This window comes from Gastrolobium bilobum, unplaced genomic scaffold (assembly GCF_033153095.1).
Source record: "Gastrolobium bilobum isolate Gb01-03AN ecotype WA unplaced genomic scaffold, APGP_CSIRO_Gbil_v1 utg2365, whole genome shotgun sequence".
NCBI lineage: Eukaryota > Viridiplantae > Streptophyta > Magnoliopsida > Fabales > Fabaceae > Gastrolobium > Gastrolobium bilobum.
In genome coordinates, this window is record NW_026899145.1 from 611,852 (window position 1) to 635,897 (window position 24,046).

General features: G+C 34.5%; 2 protein-coding genes across 3 annotated transcripts; both read left to right on the forward strand.

Moving 5' to 3' along the window:
- Positions 1 to 10,238: 10,238 nt before the first annotated feature.
- On the forward strand, positions 10,239 to 16,554 carry LOC133287569 (3-oxoacyl-[acyl-carrier-protein] synthase I, chloroplastic). Of its 2 annotated transcripts, XM_061485199.1 has the most exons (8): positions 10,239 to 10,893; positions 11,102 to 11,243; positions 11,394 to 11,533; positions 12,006 to 12,179; positions 15,074 to 15,187; positions 15,314 to 15,415; positions 15,967 to 16,033; positions 16,131 to 16,554. In XM_061485199.1, the coding sequence occupies exons 1-8, from the start codon at positions 10,441 to 10,443 to the stop codon at positions 16,196 to 16,198; spliced, it is 1,260 nt and encodes a 419-aa protein (XP_061341183.1). In that variant the 5' UTR covers positions 10,239 to 10,440; the 3' UTR covers positions 16,199 to 16,554. The 2 variants fall into 2 exon arrangements, with proteins under 2 accessions (XP_061341183.1, XP_061341182.1); XM_061485198.1 differs by having other exon boundaries at positions 11,102 to 11,533.
- Positions 16,555 to 17,650: 1,096 nt separating this feature from the next.
- On the forward strand, positions 17,651 to 22,926 carry LOC133287607 (DNA replication licensing factor MCM3). The gene is made up of 16 exons (XM_061485246.1): positions 17,651 to 17,735; positions 17,835 to 18,153; positions 18,446 to 18,576; positions 18,665 to 18,903; positions 18,997 to 19,233; positions 19,341 to 19,495; positions 19,577 to 19,785; positions 19,908 to 20,073; positions 20,153 to 20,355; positions 20,592 to 20,651; positions 20,744 to 20,833; positions 21,350 to 21,528; positions 21,795 to 21,884; positions 21,986 to 22,127; positions 22,212 to 22,316; positions 22,568 to 22,926. Exons 1-15 carry the CDS (start codon positions 17,670 to 17,672, stop codon positions 22,269 to 22,271), a joined length of 2,346 nt encoding a protein of 781 aa, XP_061341230.1. The 5' UTR covers positions 17,651 to 17,669; the 3' UTR covers positions 22,272 to 22,316; positions 22,568 to 22,926.
- The last annotated feature ends 1,120 nt before the right edge of the window (positions 22,927 to 24,046 follow it).

Genomic DNA, 24,046 nt, shown 5'->3' on the forward strand with positions numbered 1-24,046 from the left:
TATTTATGTATTTATTTAATTTTTACCAATGTTTTTTAGCTTACTTAGTCAACTTTCAGCTTTAAAAAAAATAAAAATTAATCTCTCGGTTAGTTGTTTATGGTAACTTTATAATGATGAAAATTTCCTATTATCCTTAACTTTTTTTTTACAAAAAAAATTAGTTAATAATTAAATAATTTTTAGATTATAATATTCTATTAATTCCTTAAATTTTAGTCGTAAGTGATTACCCTATATTCATATAACTACCCATTAATTTAAAATGCACACAATCACCGCTATAATAGATAGAGGTTAACAAAAGTGTACATTATGTTTTTATGGTTCCTATCCTCCATCTTTCACATTAAGTTGTCATATACAATTTAGGCAATAGGAGGAAGAGCTTAGAAACACGATAAAAACTTGAATTTGGAGCAACAACATTGGTGGAAAGTATTTATATTCCTATTTCATTCGGTATTAAAATCTAATTGCTTTGATTATATCATAAGATTTTAGAGTTTGATATTGCTCGCTAATTATTGCAATCTCAATTAATTATAGGAAAAATATTTTTTTATATTGTATAAGAATTGAATTCTCACGTCGTCATCCTTCGATTTACGTGTAATTTTTTTTTTTTTTAATAAATATGGAATCCACCACTAGTTGAATCACAATATGAGAATTCAATTCTCATACAATATGAGAAAATCAAATTCATTAATTATATTTTTAATTAAGTAATACAATTTGTAAGAAAAAAATAAAATAAAATCAGGATTGGCTTTCAAGGCGAAATCTAGCAGATTCAACATCACATAATAAAATAATCTAGTACACAAATAAAATGATTAATTCAATCACTCCTGAATCTAAATGTATTGAATTGACCATCAAAGCAATAGAATGAAACTGCTTTTATCCGGATATAGCTTATACTCGGCGGGTTATGAATAACTAAATATTAGAATTACATTAAACACTGTGTTCAATCACTCCTTTTGCTGTTAGTTTTTATTTTATGTTATTTTTTTTAGTAAAGTATCTTATGAATCTTCAACAAAAAAATATCATCTCCACTTTAGTATTTTATAAAAAAAAATTAGTCTCGAGGTTTTTGAGAAATTTAAAATAGATTCATTTAGTTGAAATCGTAGTCCTCATAAATTCAAAGAAGACCCATATGAATACCTCAAGAGGACTAAAATGGATCCACTTTGAATTTCATAAGAAACGACTAACTTTTTTTTTTTGTAAGAGACTAAATCGATGACCATATTTTTTATTAGGAACGAAAAAAGAACTTTATTCTTTTTTTATTATTATTACTAAATAAAAATATACAAATTACAAAGTTTTTTTTTTAATCCAAACAATGAAACTTTCGTCGACCGTTTTGTGGTACAATAGCCTTGTCCTTTAGAAAATAATAGATAATATTTTTTTCTTCTAAATTTTTGTTAGAATGAATTAACTTTATTACCGCCTTTGAAATAATCTATTTAATAATTACATTTGAATCTTGATAAGTTTTAACTTTTTTTTTGTTAAAATTTTCCAGTTATGTAACATTACTTTGTTACTAATTATGGACCAATTAAAAGAAAAAAAGTTCTATGCTTATTGTCCCAAAAGGTTATTTTAAGGTGAATTGTATGATACTTTTGCATCGTTATATTTTATTTTTCATATGCCCAATTAATACATATCAGATTAAGCACACTTTTTTTTTTTGGATAAACAATTAAGCAAACTTTGATAAGAAAGAAAAACAGGCGAGTTAATAAATTATCATTATATTCAAATCCTAAAGAGTGCCAATTGATAAGTAATATTTCATCTTTTTCCTCTCTGCTTATAAAGTAGTTCTGAAGGCTTGAAGTTGAATATGATTCGATACCCATTAAGTATTCTTTAATATTCTTAGGCATGACATATAGACTTTTAAGGCCAAAATGCTCTGCCATTCCTCATATTATCAATACCCTATGTTCATATAAACCGAAGACTGAAATGTAAAATGTATAGGCGCGCGCAGTTACTTCCCCTAACATTTATTAATGGTGAAGTTGCTTTTCCATATCTGTATAAATGAAAGAATTAATCCACGAATTAATCTAAGGTCAATAGTAGTTGTTGGCTGCCCTAACCTATTAAAAGAATAGACCGGAAAGTGTAGTTGATGTTCGATTAAATCACCAACGACCATAACCCCTCTATAGTAACTAGAAGTCTAGAATGCTGCCGGGAGCAGTGAAAAATAATAAACAACAAAAATATTTCCACAATATCCTTTGCCTAGCTCAATGCAAAAGATTTATTATCTCTTTCACAACTTATTACAGTGTATGTAATGGTGCACATCCTCACTCACGTAATGAGATAACGGGCATATTGTTATGACTCCTTTCTCATAATTAGGGAATATATCACACACATGCATGTTTATTGTACCCTTACACATTTCTCCTCTCTCAGTCTACCTGAGATAGAAATCACAACAACTTCCCTAGAGCTTTGGTCCATACCACTACATCTTTGAGTACCTACACAACGACATACTATATTTCTCGAGGGATACAAACCTAGCATTATTTTCATTATAGCTTGGTCAGTCAAGATAGTCAACCTCGAGGGGAGTAGAGGCCCTTTTGCGACTAGCTTTAGCTTGCTCAAGTAGCCAGTCTGAAATCTATAGATGATCAAGAAGAATCTGACTCTCTTTCTCCTCATCCACCTAAGTTCATCTATAAAAGGCTTTCCAAGAATTTTTTAGTTCTTTTGGGAAATCCTTGGCCATATTTTTTGATGGCAGCTGATACAGAAGTCTCCTCGGTGGTTTCTTTGACTATGGATAATGAGGCAGTCGAGCATCTGTACGTTGTCGAGAACAATTTTTGACTGACTCACATTGGCAAAGGCGATGCATATTGGATTATCCAACCGGTGTTTAAGATGACAGGAATTTGTGATGGGGAGAGCCTGAGGGATCTTGAGGGCCTCGTTTTTTATGTACAAATGTTGTTTTTACTAGTCTTAGAATTATGTTCTCTTTTTCTAACTTCGGGATAGGGGTGCTAAGACACTTGTCTATCGCTCCATTTAAACTTCATTCTAACGCTTGGGGTTTCATTCGAGCATTCTAATATGTTGTGAACATTTAAATTGGCCATATATTGTTCGCCTTTTTTTTTCATCTATTCACTGTCTCTCCTTCTTGCAGTAAGAATTCTTGGGTTTCAATCCGAGTGGGAACAGGTGTTGGGACTCTTTTTTCAATGTTTACTCAATCCTTTAAGCACATAAAAAAAGTATTTTTTTCGTGTCTATCCCAACCGCGAGAGGAATCCTCAGTCTTTCTTTGTAAATCCTGAAACTAGTCGGTATTGGTTCCATTTGTGCTGGGATAGAGATCATTGTAGTTCTTCTTATTTGGTTTATGCCTTCAAATATAGCTATCTAGATAACGAGGAAAGGGCCACTACTGATAAGTTTACGATACTGAAAGAGGAGTGAGAAACTTGGACCACTAAATTTATTACTGATCATGGAGGTGAGCGTACCATTCACGACTGGATTGAGGGAAGGAACTTTTTTTCTTTTTACTTTGGTAGGTTTTTGCTGACTGATCTTTTGTTTGTTCTCTTGCAGTTAGTAAGATTAGAATGGATAGTTGAGGGTTGCCCGTGCTGCATTTAAATATAAGGAAGCCTAGGTTGGACAAAAAGATGACCAATAATTATGCTTACAATATTTGAATTTCTAAAGAGCCATGTACTCCTAGTACGTGGGATCAACTCTCCGTCAAGGCAAAGAGGCCTATCACGCCCACCTCCACGATGACCCATTGAAGAGCCTCCACGACGACCTCTAGAAGATCTTGCCGGGGGGGGAAGAATGGACAAAACCTCATCCTCTGAAAACCCTAGGAGATATGAGATTGTGCTATAATGCCTCCCTTTAGCAAAAGGAACAACACCATTATTACTGCTTCTGCCAACTTATCCCCTTGATGACTACTATCCCCAACCTCAAACTGACAAGACAAAGAAGGACCAAATTGACTCTCCGTCAAACTAACAACAACCTACTCTGGACGAACAGTGAGTTCTCAAATCTGAGAACCAATGCTGACCTCAAAAAGACACAACTCCTTTATCTTCACCATTTTTATCAGAAGGTATAACCCAGACAACTCAAATAAATGAAGAAAAAGAAGATCTCTTGACCAAGAAACAGTTGAAGGATAAGAAATAAAAGCACAAAATTCAGAGGAAACCAATATAACGTAAGAGGTTATATAAGATATCTAAAGAATAAGAGACCGATGAAGAAATGAAGACTTGTGAAGAAGTATAAGTTTTTGGAGGACTCAAAGCTATGAATGCCCGAAGACAAACCATAGAAGAAATTTCGAAGACTTCAAAATTCAAAAAAGTTCCAATAGTGGAAAAGGAAGATGAAGATGAAAGAGTTTGGAGAATTTGCTGAAGAAGACTATAATAGTTTTGAAGATATGAAAAAGAACCAAATGTGAGTCCTTTGATGATTTACATAAAGGATTTTTGGAGGAAAAATGAGAGAATCCAAGATTGTCATATCAAGAAAGTGTTCAAATAAATGGCCCAAGATGAGGGGCACTTGTGACATTTCTATAAAGGGAAAAAATGACTTTTCATGCAACATTTAATGCCTTGACAAAATATCTGTAACTACCAAAACTTCTCATCATGTAGTACAAAATTCGAAGAATATTCTTTAACCATGAAACGATATGTGGCCACGATCAGCCACCAAATTCTTGACACAGAACCCCAAAGGATACATCTCATAAAAGCTTCAACATGCAACGTACGACTAGTTACACGAAAGAAGTTGATAGTTCTCATCAAAGGAATAAGCTAAGAGAGCTTTAGTATCTCCATCAAAAGTAGCTCAAGCCTTTAAACGATCTACATGTGCGTGTAAACCCATCAAATGAGGAGTTTTACTAATAGCGATCGGCTAGAGCCTTAACTTACTTGTAGAGCATGAATGACAAGGCGCATTGCACATCTTTATACTTGTCAACTAACCTCGACGCACAATAATACGACATGAGTAAGCAAGATACGGAGGTTGACATAAAGGCTCAATATCGATCGGTCAAATAACTGTATTCAATCTTAAACACTATACACAACGGATAGCCGAACGAAATTCCCTTACATTTTGACACTTTGATTTCGAAGACTATAATGCTGGGGGAATTCTATTCTCGACCAACCTTCATAGCCTAAATATGTGTGAGCCGGCTGGAAAGGCCCATTAAAGGATCACATCATTGCCTTCTTATAGTGAGCATATAGATCTCATGTAGAGGATCCCTCACCTCCCCGTGCACAACTCACTACAATACATGTAGTGGTACACGTCCTCACTGACACGATGAGTTATTGGGTAAACAAACGGTTATGGCTCCTCTCTATCATGATTAGGGAATATATCCCACCTATATATACCCTTTCTCTCTACACGATAACGTATCTTGGATCCATCACTTTTATGAATTGTTACTTTGTCAAATTCTAGAGTCACCGTGCCCTTACACATTCCCTCTCTCTCTCAGACATATCTGAGAAGGTACTCTCCGTAACTCTCCTAAAATTTTGGTCCATACCACTGCTCCTTGAATACCTACACATCAATATATCAATATATTATATCCCATAGGGATACAAACCTATATCTATTTCGAGTACAACTCAGTTTTAAATTTATTTATGTGCTTATACTAAAATTTGATTCAAAATTTGTACGAAAGATTCGTACTTGTCACCCGAAAAAAAGAAAGAAAGACAAATATGACTCTTTTTTTAATGATAATATAGTTGATTTTTATTCAAAACAAAAAAAGGACGTCGTTTAAATTCATATTCACGTATAGATTTTTATGAAATAATATAATTTAAATATTATTCTATTATTTTAATGTAAAGCCTAAAAAAAATTAAATTTTAATAAAATTATATTATTCTTATTAAATTTGAATGCAAGCTAGCATTCTTTTTCTTCATTAGAACAAATGTGTTTTTGAACTCAAACTCAACTTCGGTTGTTTCAACTAATGACTAACCACTATTGGGCCGACTTGTTATTTTTAAAACATATAAATTTAAGCATTACATATAATTAAATCATAAAATTTTAAAAACAAGAAATTAAAATTAAGAGATATTTTATAATATATTTTGAAGTAAATTATATGTATGCAAAATATTACCATATGCTGTAAAAGGTATTGATTTAAGTCATTAAATCTTATAATTTATTTTTAATTTAAAAACTATAAGTTTCAAAATGTTGTGCAACGTTAACATTAGGTTATATCTGGTCAAATAGAAATTTGATTCCAACCAGAACCAAAAATACACTGAATTAGAACCAAAACTCGATCTCATTAATTTTGTATGGAGTCGGGTTGAGACCATGCTGAATGTTAAGAACCCATAACATAATTGAGACCTTTATTATTATTATTAGAGAATAAAAATAATCATCCACTAATGACTAAGGTAGTATTTGGTTCATGAGAAATTTTGTTTTACTAGGGAAATGTAAATACTGGGGTTCTGCGGGAAAAGTGAGTTATATAGGAAAGTTTAAAAAATATTGTTTGGTTGGACAAAATTTTACCAGAAAAATTGAGTTAAATAACTGAATGTGTGTTTCGTTGAAGATAAAATATTGATGGGAAAATTTAATAAAATTACAAAAAAACCCCAAAAGAAATAAGGTAATATTGTTTTAAAACTTATTGAATAAGTTGAGTGATTATTGGAGTTGCACTGCATTGTACTGTTCATGCCATTTCTGACTTTGTTATGCACGCAATGGGCGGTGCAATCTTGTCATGCTCATGCACCCATTTTTTATTTATCCGTTTTCTATCAGCAATACCACCTTTACAAAAAGGCTTTCTAAACACGGTTGAAATCCAACTTTCACTTGTTATCATCAATTGCTAGACTTCCTTCATTGATGGGCAACATAGACCAAATCCTTCTACCAAACGTGGAGAAGGAACAATCTCACTTTCACTTTGCCAGAAAAATATTGACTTCTCCCCAACTAAACACTACCTAAAGAACACTCCCAGGGTATTCACAATATACAAAGAATATGGACCATTTGGGAAGTACATGACAATTTAAGGCACGCTTAGTTGATTAGTCATTTAAAGTAAAGTTTACATGACAATTTAGATTATCAAAAGTCTTAATATAAGAGTGATTTGACTAATTTGTAAAATAACATGTCACATTGTGAATTAGTGAATTACCCCTTATGGTTGAACATTTCTTTTTAAACAATATTGTAAATTATCTCTTAACTGAAACAAAGAGGTTTTTATATTAAATAAAAAGTCTAATATTAATCAAAAGGCATAATAACGTCACGTCCACAATTTCACATTTTCACATTGTGAAGTACCTCTTCATTCAAATGAAGACATTTGCACTGAATTAAAAAAATAATATTGAATAAAACCGCGATCGATCGATCGATTGATTAAGGAGCAAATACTTAAATATATGAATATTTAATATAAGACAGGGAATAATATAATTTTTTTGAAATAATCATTTAAATCTAAACTAATAAAAACAGGTAATTATTTACAATAATGTAATTTTGTTTGATGACTCTAATTTACTGACTTAACTGAGTTAAAAACTAGAGTTTGTCAACAAGTCACATATGAATCGTATGGTTCAATTCAATAATAATGTTGAACTCATATAACTTAATTGACTTGGATCAGTTATAAAATCAGTTTATACATCTAATAAAATTATTTTACTCTCAATATAAATTGTTAATCTCATTTGTATCTAACAGTTCTAATTTAATAATTATGTAAGCTGTTAAGAAAAATAATGATTAAAATTGAATGTAATTTTTTATTTTTTATTTTTATTTTTATAATTTTTTACACCAATATAAAATGATTCTCGTTTTATATATATATAAGATTTGGTGTAAGACTTATTATTCTTACACCGGTGTAAGATGATCCTGTATATACATGGGGCAGGATCATCTTACACCGGTGTAAGAATAATAAGTCTTACACCAAATCTTAACCATTGATTTTCTGCATCTAACGGTTAATATTTGGTGTAATATTTATTATTCTCACACCGGTATAAGTTGATATATATATATATATATATATATATATATATATATATATATATATATATATATATATATATATATATATATGAGTTATTATTGGAGTAGAACTAAGGGTATCCATAAATGGCTCCAATAAAGAAGGGAAGGGGATGAAGAAAGGAAACAGGAAGAGGCCAAATATTGCTAGAAATTGAATTTTAGCTCTCTTTCAAATATCCGTTAGCTTTTATTAGAAGAGTGTTGAAAATGAGAAATTTTAATCAACATGTTAATTTTGCACAAAAGAGATTAAGGATTTGTAGAAATATTTTTTATTTCTTATTTTTAAAGATTTGTATAAAAAATGACAAAAACTATACAAATCTTTAAAAATAAGAAACAAATTAACTTAGCATACCAAAAACAAAAAAACAAAAAAACAAAATAACTTAATATTTTTATAATTATCATTTATCAATGAAAAGAAAAGAAAAAAACAACAAATATTAGCCCAAATCAAATCCCTCCTACAAATGTTAAAAAGGATGACAGATTGCTGGAACTCTCGGTAAGACAAAAATTGTTAGAAAATAATATAAATTATTAAAAAAAATCTTTATTCAACACTTTGAGATTTTGGGTTGAAGTTGTTCTTTATATAATATTAAATTTTCTTTGACCACAAGACCACTAATTCGATCCTCATTACCCCATATTTTCTAGTGAAATTAAATAAAAGACAAAAGGTAAATCAAAATTTGGGTCTGTGCAATATCCATGCTTCAAGTTCAAAGGGTCATTGCGTAAGTGAGTGTGTAAGAAAATAATATAAACTATAAAAAAGATGCTCACTCAACACTTTAAAATTTTAGGTTGAAGTGATTCTTTACAAAACAACAATTGCTGCAAAGTTAAAAAGAAAGCTAAAGATTTAGCAAGAAAAGAAAAAGAAAACTAAGATGGTGAAGGAAGGGTTCTCGGTGTAATATCTACTTTAGTCTAATAAGAAAATGTTACTTACATTATTTTATTTTTTATAGCTTATAATAATTACGTATATTTTACAGGAAAATAAGAAGAAATAATCACATAAAAATGTGATTAGTATTTTTAAGCTTACTAATTATGCTATAAAATCATAGGATAATATATTATTATTACCAAATAATGTTATTATTAATGTTAATATTATATCTTAAATGTTTATTTCCGTCAATCAATAGTTATCATTTATTACGAATTAATAATTAATTAATAAATTTAATTTATAAAAATAATAATCGTTGATCAGCAAAAATCAACTATTAAAACATGATGGTGACATTAATAGTAACATTATTTGACAGTAATCATATCTTATCCTTAAAATCATATGTCATTTTTTTGTTTTTGTTTTTATTTTGTAGTTTGTTTCCAATAATGTTTTAGATGATATTATCTCACCCGGTTAAAAGATTTATTTAAATTCTTCTTATTAATGGCTATCGATTGTTAGATACGAGTTACCTTAGCGCTTTAATGAGCAAATGGTGGTGTTGCATAATGCTTAAATCAGTGAGTGATTGAGATAAAGTATGCAGAATGAAAAAGTGTTTACTGTTTACCTAATATGATTGATCCTCATCCAATTAAACTTGCATTTCTTACAAGTTCAAACTTACATTAATAGATCTTTTATAGTTCAAATTATGCTTAAAATATAAATTTAAGTGAAAATGAGGACACCAACAACAAAACTCTTCCCTTAAGGCCATAACAAAAGGGTTCTATTTTTGTAGGAGATGAATATCTTCTATTATAGATACATAATATGGTGGAGCCCATCATCTATTAAAAAAGAAAAAAAAAATGATGTCTTAACTTTTTATGTGAGAGAAACATGAGATAATTATCTCATGTAAGATGAGACAACTATTTCCCTAACACAGATTAGTGTTACAGGGTTATCGAAATCAATAATAAAAAAAAAAAAAAACATTATCATTTTTTTTTTTTTTTTTTGATAACAAAAACATTATCATTTAGGTACAGTACAAAGTACAAACTTTAGTCAAGCTGAGTTACCTTGGCCATGTCCCCAAATTTTCTAATTATGGCATTTCCAAGGCCATGAGCATTGTTATCATCGTTTGCTTTGCTATATCACACAAGAGATTGATAATTAACAAACACAAACATTACCTGAAAAGTGAAAACTAAGATTAAACTCAACAAAAGTGATTTTCTTCTCTCTCTCTCTTTCTCTTTTTCCTTCGTTACCAGTTACAGTACCTCGCACTCTCCGCCATCACCATGCAAGCACTTCACACACCGGCCATTTCCCTTCGCGCTTCTCCGTTGGACTCACTTCGCAAATCCGGCAATGGCAGGAAAAGAGGCACCGGCAGCAACAGCAGGAGAGTCTCTTTCGTATCGGCGAGCGTGGTCTCCGCCGCGCCGCAGAGGCAGAAGGACCCGAAGAAGCGCGTGGTGATCACGGGCATGGGTCTCGCGTCTGTGTTTGGAAACGACGTCGACGGTTACTACGAGAAGCTTCTCGCGGGTGAGAGTGGGATCACCCTAATCGACCGGTTCGATGCGTCCAAGTTCCCGACCCGGTTCGGCGGCCAGATCCGCGGGTTCAACGCCCAAGGCTACATCGACGGAAAAAACGATCGGAGGCTCGACGATTGCCTCCGATACTGCATTGTCGCCGGCAAGAAGGCCCTCGAGCATGCTGACCTCGCCGCCGATAAGCTTTCTAAGGTTTCGAATCTGCTTCTTAGATCTGAAGATTGTTTATATTTTTATTTGCTAAGTGTTTATTCTAATTGGAAACCCTATTTCTTCTAAATCACTGTAATTATGTGATGTAATTTTTATAAGAAATTAATTTTATAATTGCTTAATTTGAGTAATGTGATAGTTGAAATTGCTGACGAAGTGAAATTACTGGATTCTGATTTGTTTGCAGATCGATAAGGAACGGGCTGGGGTTCTTGTTGGGTCAGGGATGGGTGGTCTTACTGTGTTTTCTGATGGTGTTCAGGCTCTAATTGAGAAAGGATATAGAAAAATAACACCTTTTTTCATTCCTTATGCTATTACTAATATGGGTTCGGCACTGCTTGGGATTGATCTTGGTTTCATGGGTCCAAATTATTCTATATCAACTGCTTGTGCTACCTCCAATTATTGCTTTTATGCTGCTGCAAACCATATCCGTAGGGGGGAGGCTGATTTGATGATAGCAGGTGGGACTGAAGCTGCTATCATTCCAATTGGGCTAGGGGGTTTTGTTGCATGCAGGGCTCTTTCTCAGAGAAATGATGACCCAAAAACTGCTTCCAGGCCATGGGACAAAGGCCGAGATGGCTTTGTCATGGGTGAAGGTTCTGGGGTTCTGGTAAGGCAGCATTTAAATTGTCCTGACTGTGTTATGAGAACGAATATTTCATGTCATTTTTGTTTTAAATGGTTTATCATCATCATCAAGCGATGGTTTTGGATGATGGTCACTTAAATTGACAATATAAAGATTGAGTTAACTGAGTATGGTAGCTTTCTGCTATTGTAATGGACTGCAGAAAAGTAAATGCTTTTTTTCCAAATTCAATATTTTTTAATCTGGCAATATCAGCTGAGCTTGCAAATTCTATTGCAATCGCTGTGTGTGCTTCTTAATCACTATAATTGTAAGACCTTCGTGAACTGCTTGGAAAATAACACTACCTTTTTCAATATACTCATTCCCCATCCCACCCCCCCACATCTAAACCTCATTTCCTGTGAGTGTCTGAAAATATGGCTGTCTTATATGTTTTTTTTTCTCTACAAGCTAATTTTTAAATCTTAAAAAGAGTACTATAACTTGACAGGTAATGGAGAGCCTGGAACATGCCATGAAGCGAGGTGCACCTATTATTGCTGAATATTTGGGAGGTGCTGTTAACTGTGATGCTTATCACATGACTGATCCAAGATCTGATGGACTTGGTGTGTCTTCATGCATTCAAAGCAGCCTCGAAGATGCTGGTGTGTCACCTGAAGAGGTACTATTTTATTCCTTATACTAGTCTTCCATTTTTTGCTAATTTTATCTGTTAAATAAAATTGTTGGTCTCTCTTCTCCCATTTGATTATTTGTATTTCTCCTCAAGGAACAATTAACTTTAACTTTCCGTTACCTTGCATGCATACTGGGTGTTTTTCATCAATATCTTTTTAGTCCATGATACAATAGGGGATGCCATGTATAAAAATTAGTAAACATCTTTTATATTATAAAGCTGTTGCTATATAGTATAATTTGGAGTTGGTCTCCAAGATTTTCTAGCATTGAGGTTTGTATAAATGGCATGGAGAAGTCAGATTATTGTAGATATCCAATTATATAAATTAGGATGCTCATGATTCATGGTAAGTATGTTTAACAGACTGAACCAACAAATTCAAGAATAAACCCAAAAACAGAGACAGTTTGTATATATTTCTCCAATCAACAGTATCAATTACAAGTAGAAACCAAAACAGTATTTCACCATGACTCTTCCTAATTACAGATCACAAAACGGATTACAAAATAAAGAAAGGAAAGATAGGTTCAGAGGAGTTGGAGAGCCCCTGATATCTCCTAAAAGCCTTTGTCCCAATTGCCCAAAAGATGTCACATTATCCTCCTTGATTCCCTTTTATTCCCATGCTCTAACCGTTTGCTGAGTCAGCTCTAGCACTTGTTGCACCAGCTGATAAGTAGAAAGCATTATCACTTGTTGCATCTGCATTATCACTTGTTGCATCTGCATTATCACTTGTTGCACCTCCTGATAAGTTGAGAGAGTGTAATTCCCTGAAAAGCTGCCTATGGTAAGTCTTTAATTTAGGAGGGGTTGTATCAGTATGTTTTTAGTCAACCAGTACAGGGTGCTGGATGATTAAGAGTGATTTAGGAAACTACCTATAAAACTGGTGTGCCCTAGGAAGAAAGGGAGAGAGGGATGAGAATTAGCACCTCAAGTGAGTAATATCATCAGTGAGAAAGTGGCCTAACTGCCTGCACGCGTGGTACAGGGTGTGGGAAGGAGGGAGAATTTTGTTAGAAGAGATTGAGATGATAAAAGGGGAGGAGAGGAGAGAGAAAAGGATCTACGTAGTGAGAATTGGAGGGAGAGACCGAGGCCTCTCAAAAGCCTTGGGCTAGATGTATTCCATTTTATAGTTTCTGTTCATTTTTTTCTCTTGTAATTCTTGGTACTGACACTGATATTGCATTGATATCAGTAGCAGAGTGATATATACAGCATATTCTTTTTGTGATCTGGTCCAGTTTCTATCCAACTGCTATCGAAGCTCCTGGCTGATCTTGGGAGCTGTGAATGTTGAATGTGCAAATGGAGGAAAGGATGGAAGCTTTGGAAAGAGCTTCAAGAAGCTTGAATGAGGAAGAACAAAGGATCTCGTAATTTAGGATCAAAATCTCCTGGATGTGGGTCGGAAGGTGAAGGAATCAATGGAGGACCAATAGGAATCAACCATAGCCATCAATAGTATAAATGGCTCAGTTGGGCTGAGTTCGGGTATAGCACCAATTATAATAGCTCCACTAATCTCTCCCCTTTCAAAGCCTTATATGGTAGAGACCCACCCATTTTACTGAGAGGAACTAGAGACTCTTCCATGGTGGAAGGCATCAATTAACTTATGGTGGAGAGAAACCAGATTCTGGAAAATTTAAAAAACAATTTGGGTCAGGCAGAATAATGCTATATGTTGATAAGAAAAGGAGGGGAGTTGTCTATGAAGTTGGAGATCTTGGTACCTGAAGATTTAGCCCGATCCCTAGCTAAAAGGGTCAACAAGAAACTCAGTCCTAGGTGTTGTGGTCCATATGAGGTGCTGGACAGGGTGAGACTGGTAGCTTATAAGCTGAAACTTCCAGCGGACAGTCAAATTCACCCAGTATTTCATGCTTCTTTATTGAAGAAATCAGTTTCTGCTTCTGCAGTCAGTCAGTCAGTCAGCCCCTACCCAGCATATTCTCAGAGAAATGAGACCTCAAAGTTCAACCGGATTAGGTCTGAAATATCAGGACTAACATAGATGACGCTACTGATCTTCTGATTAAATGGCAGAATTTTCCTGATTTTGAGAACTCCTGGGAGTCTTTTACCAACATACAAGAACAATTTCCTGACTTTTACCTTGAGGATAAGATGAAACTGCATGTGGGGAATATTATTAGGTAACCTCCCATAAAATTGTACCATAGGAAGAAAGGGAGAGGTGACAGAGAATTAATCCCTCCCTTGAGTATTACCAGTAGTGACATGTGGGAGGAGGTGTGGGAAGGAGGGAGAATTCTGTGGTCAGAGTAAGATGGTAAAAGGGAGGAGAGGAAAGATAAAAGGAAAAAAAGATCTTTGTTGTCATAGAAGTGGAGGGAGAGACCAAGGCCTTTCAAAAGCCTTGTGCTATTAGTATTCCATTTTAGAGTTTCTGTTCATCTTTTTCTGTTGTAATTCAGGGTACTGGTTCTGATATTACACTGACATAAGTAGCTAATTGATAATATAGAGCATGCATATCTTTTTCTTTCTGTGATCTGGTTCAGTTTGTATGAGAGTGATATCAAGAAGTCTGACTAAGAAATGCAGTGTGATTAGAACATAATAAAAACATCAAATGGAAAGTAAGGCTCCATATTGGTGCCACTTTTGCAAACAATGCTTTTATACCCAGTTATTCACTCATCATTCCAAGTAAGAGGGGCTTAGACCACTAACAGAAAGAAAAAAGACTGGCAATTTGTAATGCCATTGCTGCATTCTTTCTTGTCAATTCTACAAGTTAGTTGGAATGTTTAATTAATTTTTAATTTGTATTGTATTACTGATTCATGCATACCGTAAATTAGTAAAATGAAAGCATATTAATTGCTTCTTTTCAGGTCAACTACATAAATGCACATGCAACTTCCACTCTTGCTGGTGACTTGGCAGAGATTAATGCTATCAAGAAGGTTTTCAAGAACACTTCTGGCATCAAAATTAATGCCACCAAGGTATTATCCCACTATTGGCTTTTATTTTCTGGTATAAGCTTGCTGTCTTGCTCTAGATTATAGCTGGTTATATTTGATTTATTCCCTGGCTATGAACTGATGGATCTTTTCTTCATTTGGTATCAGTCTATGATAGGTCACTGCCTTGGTGCAGCTGGGGGTTTGGAAGCCATTGCCACAGTGAAAGCCATAACAACAGGATGGCTGCATCCTTCAATCAATCAATTCGTACGTTTACTTAATTATTTTTGAGGGTTTATGATTATTTTGTGTAAATGTTAGGATAAACTGACAGCATGAGGTTTTATTATCGGCAGATAAATTGTTATTTATCAATGTCGGTATTTTATCCTTTTCTTTCTAGTCATATGGGTTCTATTTCTTGCTTTGGCAAATTTTGTTCCTCAAATTATTGGAAATTGTACATAGGAATTTGCATGTTATCAATTCTTATGAGAACTCATTGAAAGGATGCGAGAATCATTTCACATAGATCCTATTAGACTTTTAGTTTATAGTTGTCTATGGGCTTGTTTGAGCCAGACCACAACAAAGATCAAGTTATTATTGATTATCATCGTATTATTAACATGTCAAGTTGTGTTGTTTCTTGTTGCTGCTTTACTGGGGAGGACAGAAGTGCTGTCTGAGGTTTTAATATATGATTAACCGGACAAATAGTTGGGAAAATATCATATCCTTTAATGTCCTATTCTCTCTACAATGTTCTTAATTTAAAAAATGTTATAGTCACAATACGTCCTTTGTCTCGAGTGCAGAATCCCGAACCTGCAGTTGATTTTGATACAGTGGCAAATGTCAAGCAGAAGCATGAAGTTAATGTTGGTAAGATTCTAAATAATTCAACAACCAAGGTATTTTTCATTTTCAGTTGATAAAGGCCATAAATTGGAAAGCTAATGGGTGATTCTTTTTATTTCAGGCATTTCAAATTCATTTGGATTTGGTGGACACAACTCTGTCGTGGCATTTTCTGCTTTCAGGCCCTGATTTCCCAGCTTCTCTGCACTTCATGTAGAACAACAGTCTTAGTTAATTGAAATTTTGTTCTCTCTACATCATTGAGTCTATTTATTTTATTTGAGTCCATGATATATAAAAGCTGTCGGTCAGTAGTAGTGCATTTTGTGCTAATTTTGACTTGACAGTTAGCTTGAACAATTATTTTCTGTAGAACTTTTTGATTATTGCTCGAAGATTTAATTGGTTTGGAGATATACAGCGGATAGAAATTGTCAAGAGGGCTAGTCTCAAGCATTCTTCTAATTGTTAAGTAAAGATGATTATTATCAGGCATGTCTCTATGATACTTGCTTATTGCTTATTATCAGGCATGTCTATTTGAATCCCATAGTTCCATTTTCTCTATCTTCGTCCTTAATTTGTCAGAATCTTGAATACGTTATGGTACACAATTCATATTCAGAGTGGTTTCACAGGTTTCAAGATGAGCTTGTAATACCTGAAAACCAGTAATGCATATAAATCACATCTCTGTTGTAAGCATCTGGGTTTATCAATTTTTCCCCATCAGATATTCTGCTGAAATGATGCTTGCACATAAATTTCTATACACTATTTTTACAGTACATTTTTTGGGGAACTGTGTGAATTACGTGGTTAATGGGGCTGGTAATTAATTAGTAACCGCTGTAAAAAATATATGGAAAATTTTTGGTGGAAATGTAACACGTTAATGCAAGTTGCAAAATTGCATTAAGAAGGAATGCACGGGCCACTGGGGGATATTATTATATTTATTTATTTGGTACTTTTTTAGTTTATGGATTTTTTATTTTATTTTTTATACATTTTAGTTTATGGATTTTGTTGCACTAATTTATAAGCCATTTCCCCCGCAACTTATTTATAATGTGGTAGAGATTCGTTTTGCGTGCCTTAATTTTTTATTTATTTTTTTGTTTTAAAAAGTGTGGGCCTCACAAAATGTTGTAAGTGTAAGAAAGTTTGTTGTATTATGTTAAAGGATAAAACGAAAACCCTATTCAAATTGTCCAAATTCTACATTGATAAGTTTATTTTATTTTATTGTTTTTTTATTGGGAAAAATGTTTGTTATTTTAAATTACAGAAAGTTATGTCATTTTAAGAGAAACACAGACACAAAAAATTTGAATTTTAAATTAAAAAAAAACCTCCCACTTTCTCTCTCCCATGATTTCTGATTTTCGATGTCTATCTCTCTCTTAAAATGACATAATTTAAACAACAAATCCTTTTTTATTTTGTTAAAAGTACAGTTTTTGGGATGCGATAAAGGCAAAAGTTAGCGTAAACTATGAACCGGACCGAGTGAACCCAACCATTTTCCCGCCACGAGTTCCCGCCAAAACGAAGCCCTAGCCCCTAGCGGGTGAAAAAAAGAAAAGAAAAGTTGTGTTAGTTCCTCCATCACCATTCTCTTCTCTTCACTCATTCTCTCTCATCAGATTCTCCAGTAATGGACGTGACAGAAGAAGTTAGGGCAGCACACAAGCGAGAATTCGCTGATTTCTTGGACCAAGATGTACCTATTCTCTTCTCTTTTCCTATTTTCTTTTTATTTTATTTTATTTTACTTAAGTGGTTGTTATTCAGTTACAACGACGATTTTCGGTTGAATCAGGTGGGAAAGGGAATCTACATGGAAGAGATCAAAGCCCTAATCAGCAACAAGCGCCGCCGCCTCATCGTCAACATCTCCGATCTCCACAACTTCCGCGACTTGGGAAACAGGATTCTCAGGAATCCAAGTGAGTACATCCAATCCTTCTGTGATGCCGTCACCGACGCTGCACGCGACATTGATCCCAAGTATTTGAGCGAAGGCGAACAAGTTCTTGTTGGATTCGAAGGCCCTTTCGTTTCTCGCCGTGTCACTCCCAGGGAACTTCTCTCTGAATTCATTGGTTCTATGGTCTGTGTTGAAGGCATTGTCACCAAATGTAAGCTTAAGTTATTGGTGCAGTTATACTTACCACCATTTCACGCTTATCTGTTTGGTTATTGTTAGATTAATTCGACATCAACACATTTTTCAACCGATAACTAAACAAGTAGTAAGAGTGATAAGTATAAAATTCTCCTAAATTATTTACTAGGTTTTTATTTTTTTGTCATGTGGTAAAATGACTGTGAATTTTGATTCCTTAGATGGCTATGGGACTTGTAAATTTATGAACACACAATTGTAAATTTGAGAAATGATATATATACTCCTGTTGTTTTCATTTATAGGTTCTCTTGTAAGGCCAAAGGTTGTTAGAAGTGTTCATTTCTGCCCCACCACAGGAAAATTCACTACTCGTGAGTATCGAGATATTACATCCAATGCGGGTTTGCCTACGGGGTCTGTTTATCCTACGAGGGTAATCTCGAGCTTCTTCATCTCTAGCATAGTTTATAATTTACCAGATGGGTTAGATTTGATGATTAAATGTGTGCTTGTTGTTGTAGGATGAAGCTGGCAACTTACTTGTGACTGAGTATGGATTGTGCAAATATAGAGATCATCAAACCCTGTCAATGCAAGAAGTTCCTGAGAATTCTGCTCCTGGTCAGCTCCCAAGAACTGTGGATGTCATTGTAGAGGATGACCTTGTTGATGCTTGCAAGCCCGGAGACCGAGTCGCCATTGTGGGGATATATAAGGCTCTTCCAGGGAAAACCAAAGGCGGTGTGAATGGAGTGTTCAGGTAGCTCCAGAAAATATACTGATACTAATCCCTTCCCTTTGTTTCTCTTCTCGCTTTCTTGAACAGAAACTTGATTGATTGATGTGCATGCAGGACTGTGCTCATAGCCAACAATGTTTGTCTTCTTAACAAAGAGGCTAATGCGCCCATCTACAGTCCTAATGACCTGAAAAACATTAAAAAGATAGCTGAAAGAGATGATGCATTTGACCTGCTTGGTAATTCGCTTGCACCTTCTATATATGGGCATTCTTGGATAAAGAAAGCAGTGATTTTATTGATGCTTAGTGGAGTGGAGAAGAACTTGAAGAATGGCACTCACTTGCGAGGGTTAGTATTTTTCTCCTTTTCTCCTTTTATGTTACTTTGCATTTATTTCTCTCTTAATATTGTTTATGAATGAAGTTTATAATGCTGGTCTGTCTTGCTTCTTTTAGTGACATTAACATGATGATGGTTGGTGATCCCTCTGTTGCCAAGTCTCAGCTCTTAAGAGCAATTATGAATATTTCTCCCTTGGCCATATCAACAACAGGTCGGGGTTCTTCTGGGGTTGGTTTGACAGCAGCAGTTACTTCAGATCAAGAAACAGGTGAAACATTCTTCAAGGGCTATGCAGAATTCTATTATTACAACTGTCATCTAAGGAAAAATTGTAATTTCTTTATACCAGGGGAAAGAAGGCTAGAAGCTGGGGCAATGGTTCTTGCTGACAGAGGTGTTGTCTGCATTGATGAATTTGACAAGATGAATGATCAAGATCGTGTTGCTATACATGAAGTTATGGAACAGCAGACCGTAACTATTGCCAAAGCTGGTATCCATGCATCACTTAATGCTCGTTGCAGTGTGGTGGCTGCTGCAAATCCCATATATGGAACTGTAAGTGGCATTCTGTGAGTAATTTCCTGTGTTTTTTAAACAACAAAATCTTACTGATACTCTACTGAATTTTTAATTTCTTTTTAACTTGACTTAGTGGCTTTTATTGTGTGATTCTACAGTATGATCGTTCACTGACTCCAACAAAAAATATTGGACTCCCCGACTCTTTGCTTTCTCGATTTGACCTACTGTTTATTGTGTTGGATCAAATGGATCCTGATATTGATCGTCAAATATCAGAGCATGTCCTGCGTATGCATCGATATCGTTCTGTCGTTGACGGGGGTAAATAAGCAGTTTTCAAATGCCAAAGACATTCTTATACTGGAGACATTTTTTTATTCAAATTAACTTACCCATGTAGGTGAGGCAGCTCTTGATGGGAGCTCAAGATATGGAAGAGAAGATGAAACTGAGACAGAATCGTCTGTCTTTGTCAAATATAACAGAATGCTGCATGGGAAGAAAACTGAAAGAGGTCGCAAACGTGATACGCTTACAATTAAGTTTCTTAAAAAGTATATCCATTATGCTAAGCATAGGATTCAACCTGAGCTGACTAGTGAGGTGATGTGCTTTTCCTATTAATAATAACAACACCATTTTTTTCATTATTGACAATGAATTTCCTTTAATATTTTACAATTTGTCCATTTTAATGAACTTTTTATTCTGCTATATCTATGCAATTGCCACAGCTGATTGGTTCTTCAGAAGTCTGATTATTTGAATGGTTATTATGTTTCTTTTCAATGCATTATATCCACAAGTCACTAGCTCTAATACCTATTAATTGTCCACAGGCATCTGACCAAATTGCCACAGCATATGCTGAGCTCAGAAATGCAGGTTCAAGTGCAAAGGTTAGCATTAGAAATTGCAAACAGCTGAAACCGTATCAGTCATTGTACAAAATGGTTTAAGATTCTCTTGGTGTCTTGCTGGCTTAATGCAGACCGGAGGAACGCTGCCTATAACTGCCAGAACTTTAGAAACCATAATACGTCTCTCAACTGCTCATGCCAAATTGAAGTTGAGCAGAAAGGTACTGGATTTGGCCTATAAAATGCTCTCTTTCAGAAATTTATGATGTCGTGAGAAACATATCCATTTTGATTACTTGTCCAGATGCCATGTCAAATATCTGTTTCAGATATTTAGGATTGTCCCTTTAAAGTTAAAAGTAATTTTTACACTTATTTTTTTATTGTATGGCTGGGGGATGTTGGGAGCAACATGTCACTATGAACCAAGTGTAATGTTATTGGTGGTATCTCTACACCAAATACCCCCAAATTACTTTTAAGTTTGAAAACATAAAACTCATTCTTCCAACAGTAATTCTTTCCAATTCAAGATTAATTCTTCTAAAATACATTTTACCTTAAAATTAATTTTACACCAATTACTCAAACGTGCACTTAGCATCATCATCATTAACTGCAAACTTTTGGTGTTGCGATTGCTATTCTGCTTCTAAGTTGCAACTTATGGTACTTCATCTGCTTGTGCGTTATTGTGTTCAGTAAATTTCCTGATTGAGTTGCAATCTGTCTTGCAGGTTTCAACGTCTGATGTTGAAGCTGCTTTGAAGGTTCTTAATTTTGCAATCTATCACAAAGAACTGACAGAAATGGAGGAGCGTGAGCATGAGAGGGAGAGAGAACAGGAGAAGCGTAGGGCTGAACATCATCCTGGTGAAAATGATGGTCCTGATCGTGGTCCTAAAAATAGAAGGGGGTGAGTGATAGTCTATACTCTCTTTGGGGAAGCTAAATATACTCATTGCAAGCATCTTTTTATCTTAATTACCATATTTTTGTGACGGGGAAATTTATTTATTTCCATATTCTATACCAGAAGCTAAATTAGCATCCTTTCACAATAGTAAGCATGCGGACTTCTATGATATCACTTAAATATTGAGGTTGTTGATGTCTAGATTTCTTAAACTTGCTTGGCCATTAATGAACTCTCAACACCTACTCGTATTTCTTTTTTTCTAGGTCAACATCAGATGCCATGGAAGTAGATGATGCCATGGAAGTAGATAATAACTCAGCAGCCCAACCTGCCGTCACTCTTACTCCTGAAAGGTCTGTCAACTGTCAACCACTCACCTACAATTTTTGTTTTCTTATATTTAATTCCCTGCTCTACCTGTTTCTGATGTGAAATATTTTCCATCGACATGCAGAATCGAAGCATTTAACTCTCTATTTGGTCAGCATATGCGTGCCAACCGCTTGGACCTCATATCTATTGCAGACATAGAGGATGTTATCAACAGAAGGGCAGATTCCACTTACAGCTCGGCAGATATATTACTCCTATTAGAGGTACGATCTTCTGATGAATTTGTGTTGCCATGTTTCCTGTATGAATTCCGATACTAGAGTCTTTTGTCTTTTCTGAAATTTCAGAAGTTGCAAGATGACAACAGAGTGATGATAGGTGATGGAATGGTGCATATGATATCATAAAATGTTAAGATGGGTGCACAATATATTGAACAAAGATTCAGGCAGGTATGCTATTTTGTAAATTGATATTATTTTATTTTTCATTGTTGAGATGGATGTCTTCATAATTCATTTGTTGAATAGACTTTTACTCAGTTACGGCTCTAAACATCCGATTCTCTCTAGGCCAGCAAATAAAAAATAAAATTATTGGGAGTGATGAAAGCATGGGTTTTAATTGTTTATTTGATGTGTAAGATTCCATAGTTTTGCAATTATAAAACTTAAATTTCATTTTAACAAAGAACGAATTTCAGGGAACAGAATCTGCTGCTAGCGTAAAATGCAGTCTACATCGAGGGAGACTTGAGAAGGATTTTCAATTTTTATAGTTTATTTATTTGCTTCCTGGGAGCTCTTTGCTAATACCGCAACAAAGAGATGACCTATAGTTAGTTTTTTCTTTTTTGGGCTTTGGCCCCATTTCTGTACTAAAAAAAAAAAAGTTGACCCATATGATTGCGTTGGCATATTCATAATTTTTTGGGTCATAAGAGAACTTTGTCATTCCCTAAGTTTAGTGCTGTCCATAATTTGACACCACCGATGTCTTAATGTATTTCAGTAGTGCTAATTGCTAAGTATTTGTGTGTAAACGCCACTTCTAGAAACGAATTTTTTTTGGGCATATTCTAGAAACGAACTTTATGTTCCCCTCACTTTGCGGTTGTCCATTTTACTTGCCACCTATTAATTGACTGCCCATGTTGCAAAGGGCTGTTGCAATCTTTTTCTCTTGGGATAACGCATACATGACAAATTAGAAGTCCATCTGGATTATGGATTACTATAGAGACTGGGGCTGTATAAAGGACTGTAAAACTGTCAGAAGAAATGCTTTGACAGATGATAGACAAGATTACCAGACCACAATTCTGACATAATGTTATCCGGCAATGAATAACTGATGTGTAAGCGGATGCCATTAATTTGCATAAAGTCAGAAACGTGGAAGCTTAGTGTCGTCTCCAGTAAATACCAAAAAGCGAAAAGAATATGAGCCCCTGAATACTACTATGAATTCGAAAATTGCTTACCTGTGATGCATCAATTGACTTTTGTGGCTGTTCTTAAAGCACAATGCAGAAATTTTTTTTTTTTTTTTTTTTTTTTTTTTACAATTATTGAATTTCTTGAAGGCAAGTTTCATTTAATTAATAGAACGTACCCGGCAAAAAGATAAAAATAATATTATGAACAATATTATTGATGAGGGCAATTTCATCAACACAAAACACATGCGTAAAACTCGAAAATAGTGAAAAGTTAGACAGAAATTAGCCCAAGACCTATTTACTTGTTTGTACCTTGAAATTCTGATAGTCCACGGCTAAATGTATAATTCAATCAGGCTCCAAGATTGGTTCTTAAAATTCTACTATTCCTGAGCAAATCAAACTTGTCAATCCAGTGATGGTAGAGATGAAATAGCTGCTGCACATAGCGCCTCTGTTTCCCTTGCCCTTCTATCCTACACTTGGGTATTATCTTGCAACACTCGCTACGTGGCTATCGGAGTGATTTTCTTACACCGTTTGGAATGCATTTAGTGGTTCAGTGGCCTGGAGGTAATTTAATAAGTCCTGGTCGGATGGACTAGACAGTTGTGGATTTTGATTTTCTTGTTTCTTTTCGCATCTGTCATTTGACATTAACAGTGCTAGCAAAAATTCCCAAAAGTTAGCTATATCTGTATTCTTCAGTTAAATTTAGTTGAATTGATACAATATTAATGG

Coding starts and splice junctions, on each gene's coding strand:
- LOC133287569 (XM_061485198.1), top strand. CDS start 10,441: ATGCAAGCACTTCACACACCGGCCATTTCCCTTCGCGCTTCTCCGTTG. Junction 10,894..11,101: donor CCGCCGATAAGCTTTCTAAG/GTTTCGAATCTG, acceptor ATTTGTTTGCAG/ATCGATAAGGAACGGGCTGG. Junction 15,188..15,313: donor TCAAAATTAATGCCACCAAG/GTATTATCCCAC, acceptor ATTTGGTATCAG/TCTATGATAGGTCACTGCCT.
- LOC133287607 (XM_061485246.1), top strand. CDS start 17,670: ATGGACGTGACAGAAGAAGTTAGGGCAGCACACAAGCGAGAATTCGCT. Junction 18,154..18,445: donor TGAAGGCATTGTCACCAAAT/GTAAGCTTAAGT, acceptor TTTCATTTATAG/GTTCTCTTGTAAGGCCAAAG. Junction 18,904..18,996: donor GGTGTGAATGGAGTGTTCAG/GTAGCTCCAGAA, acceptor ATGTGCATGCAG/GACTGTGCTCATAGCCAACA.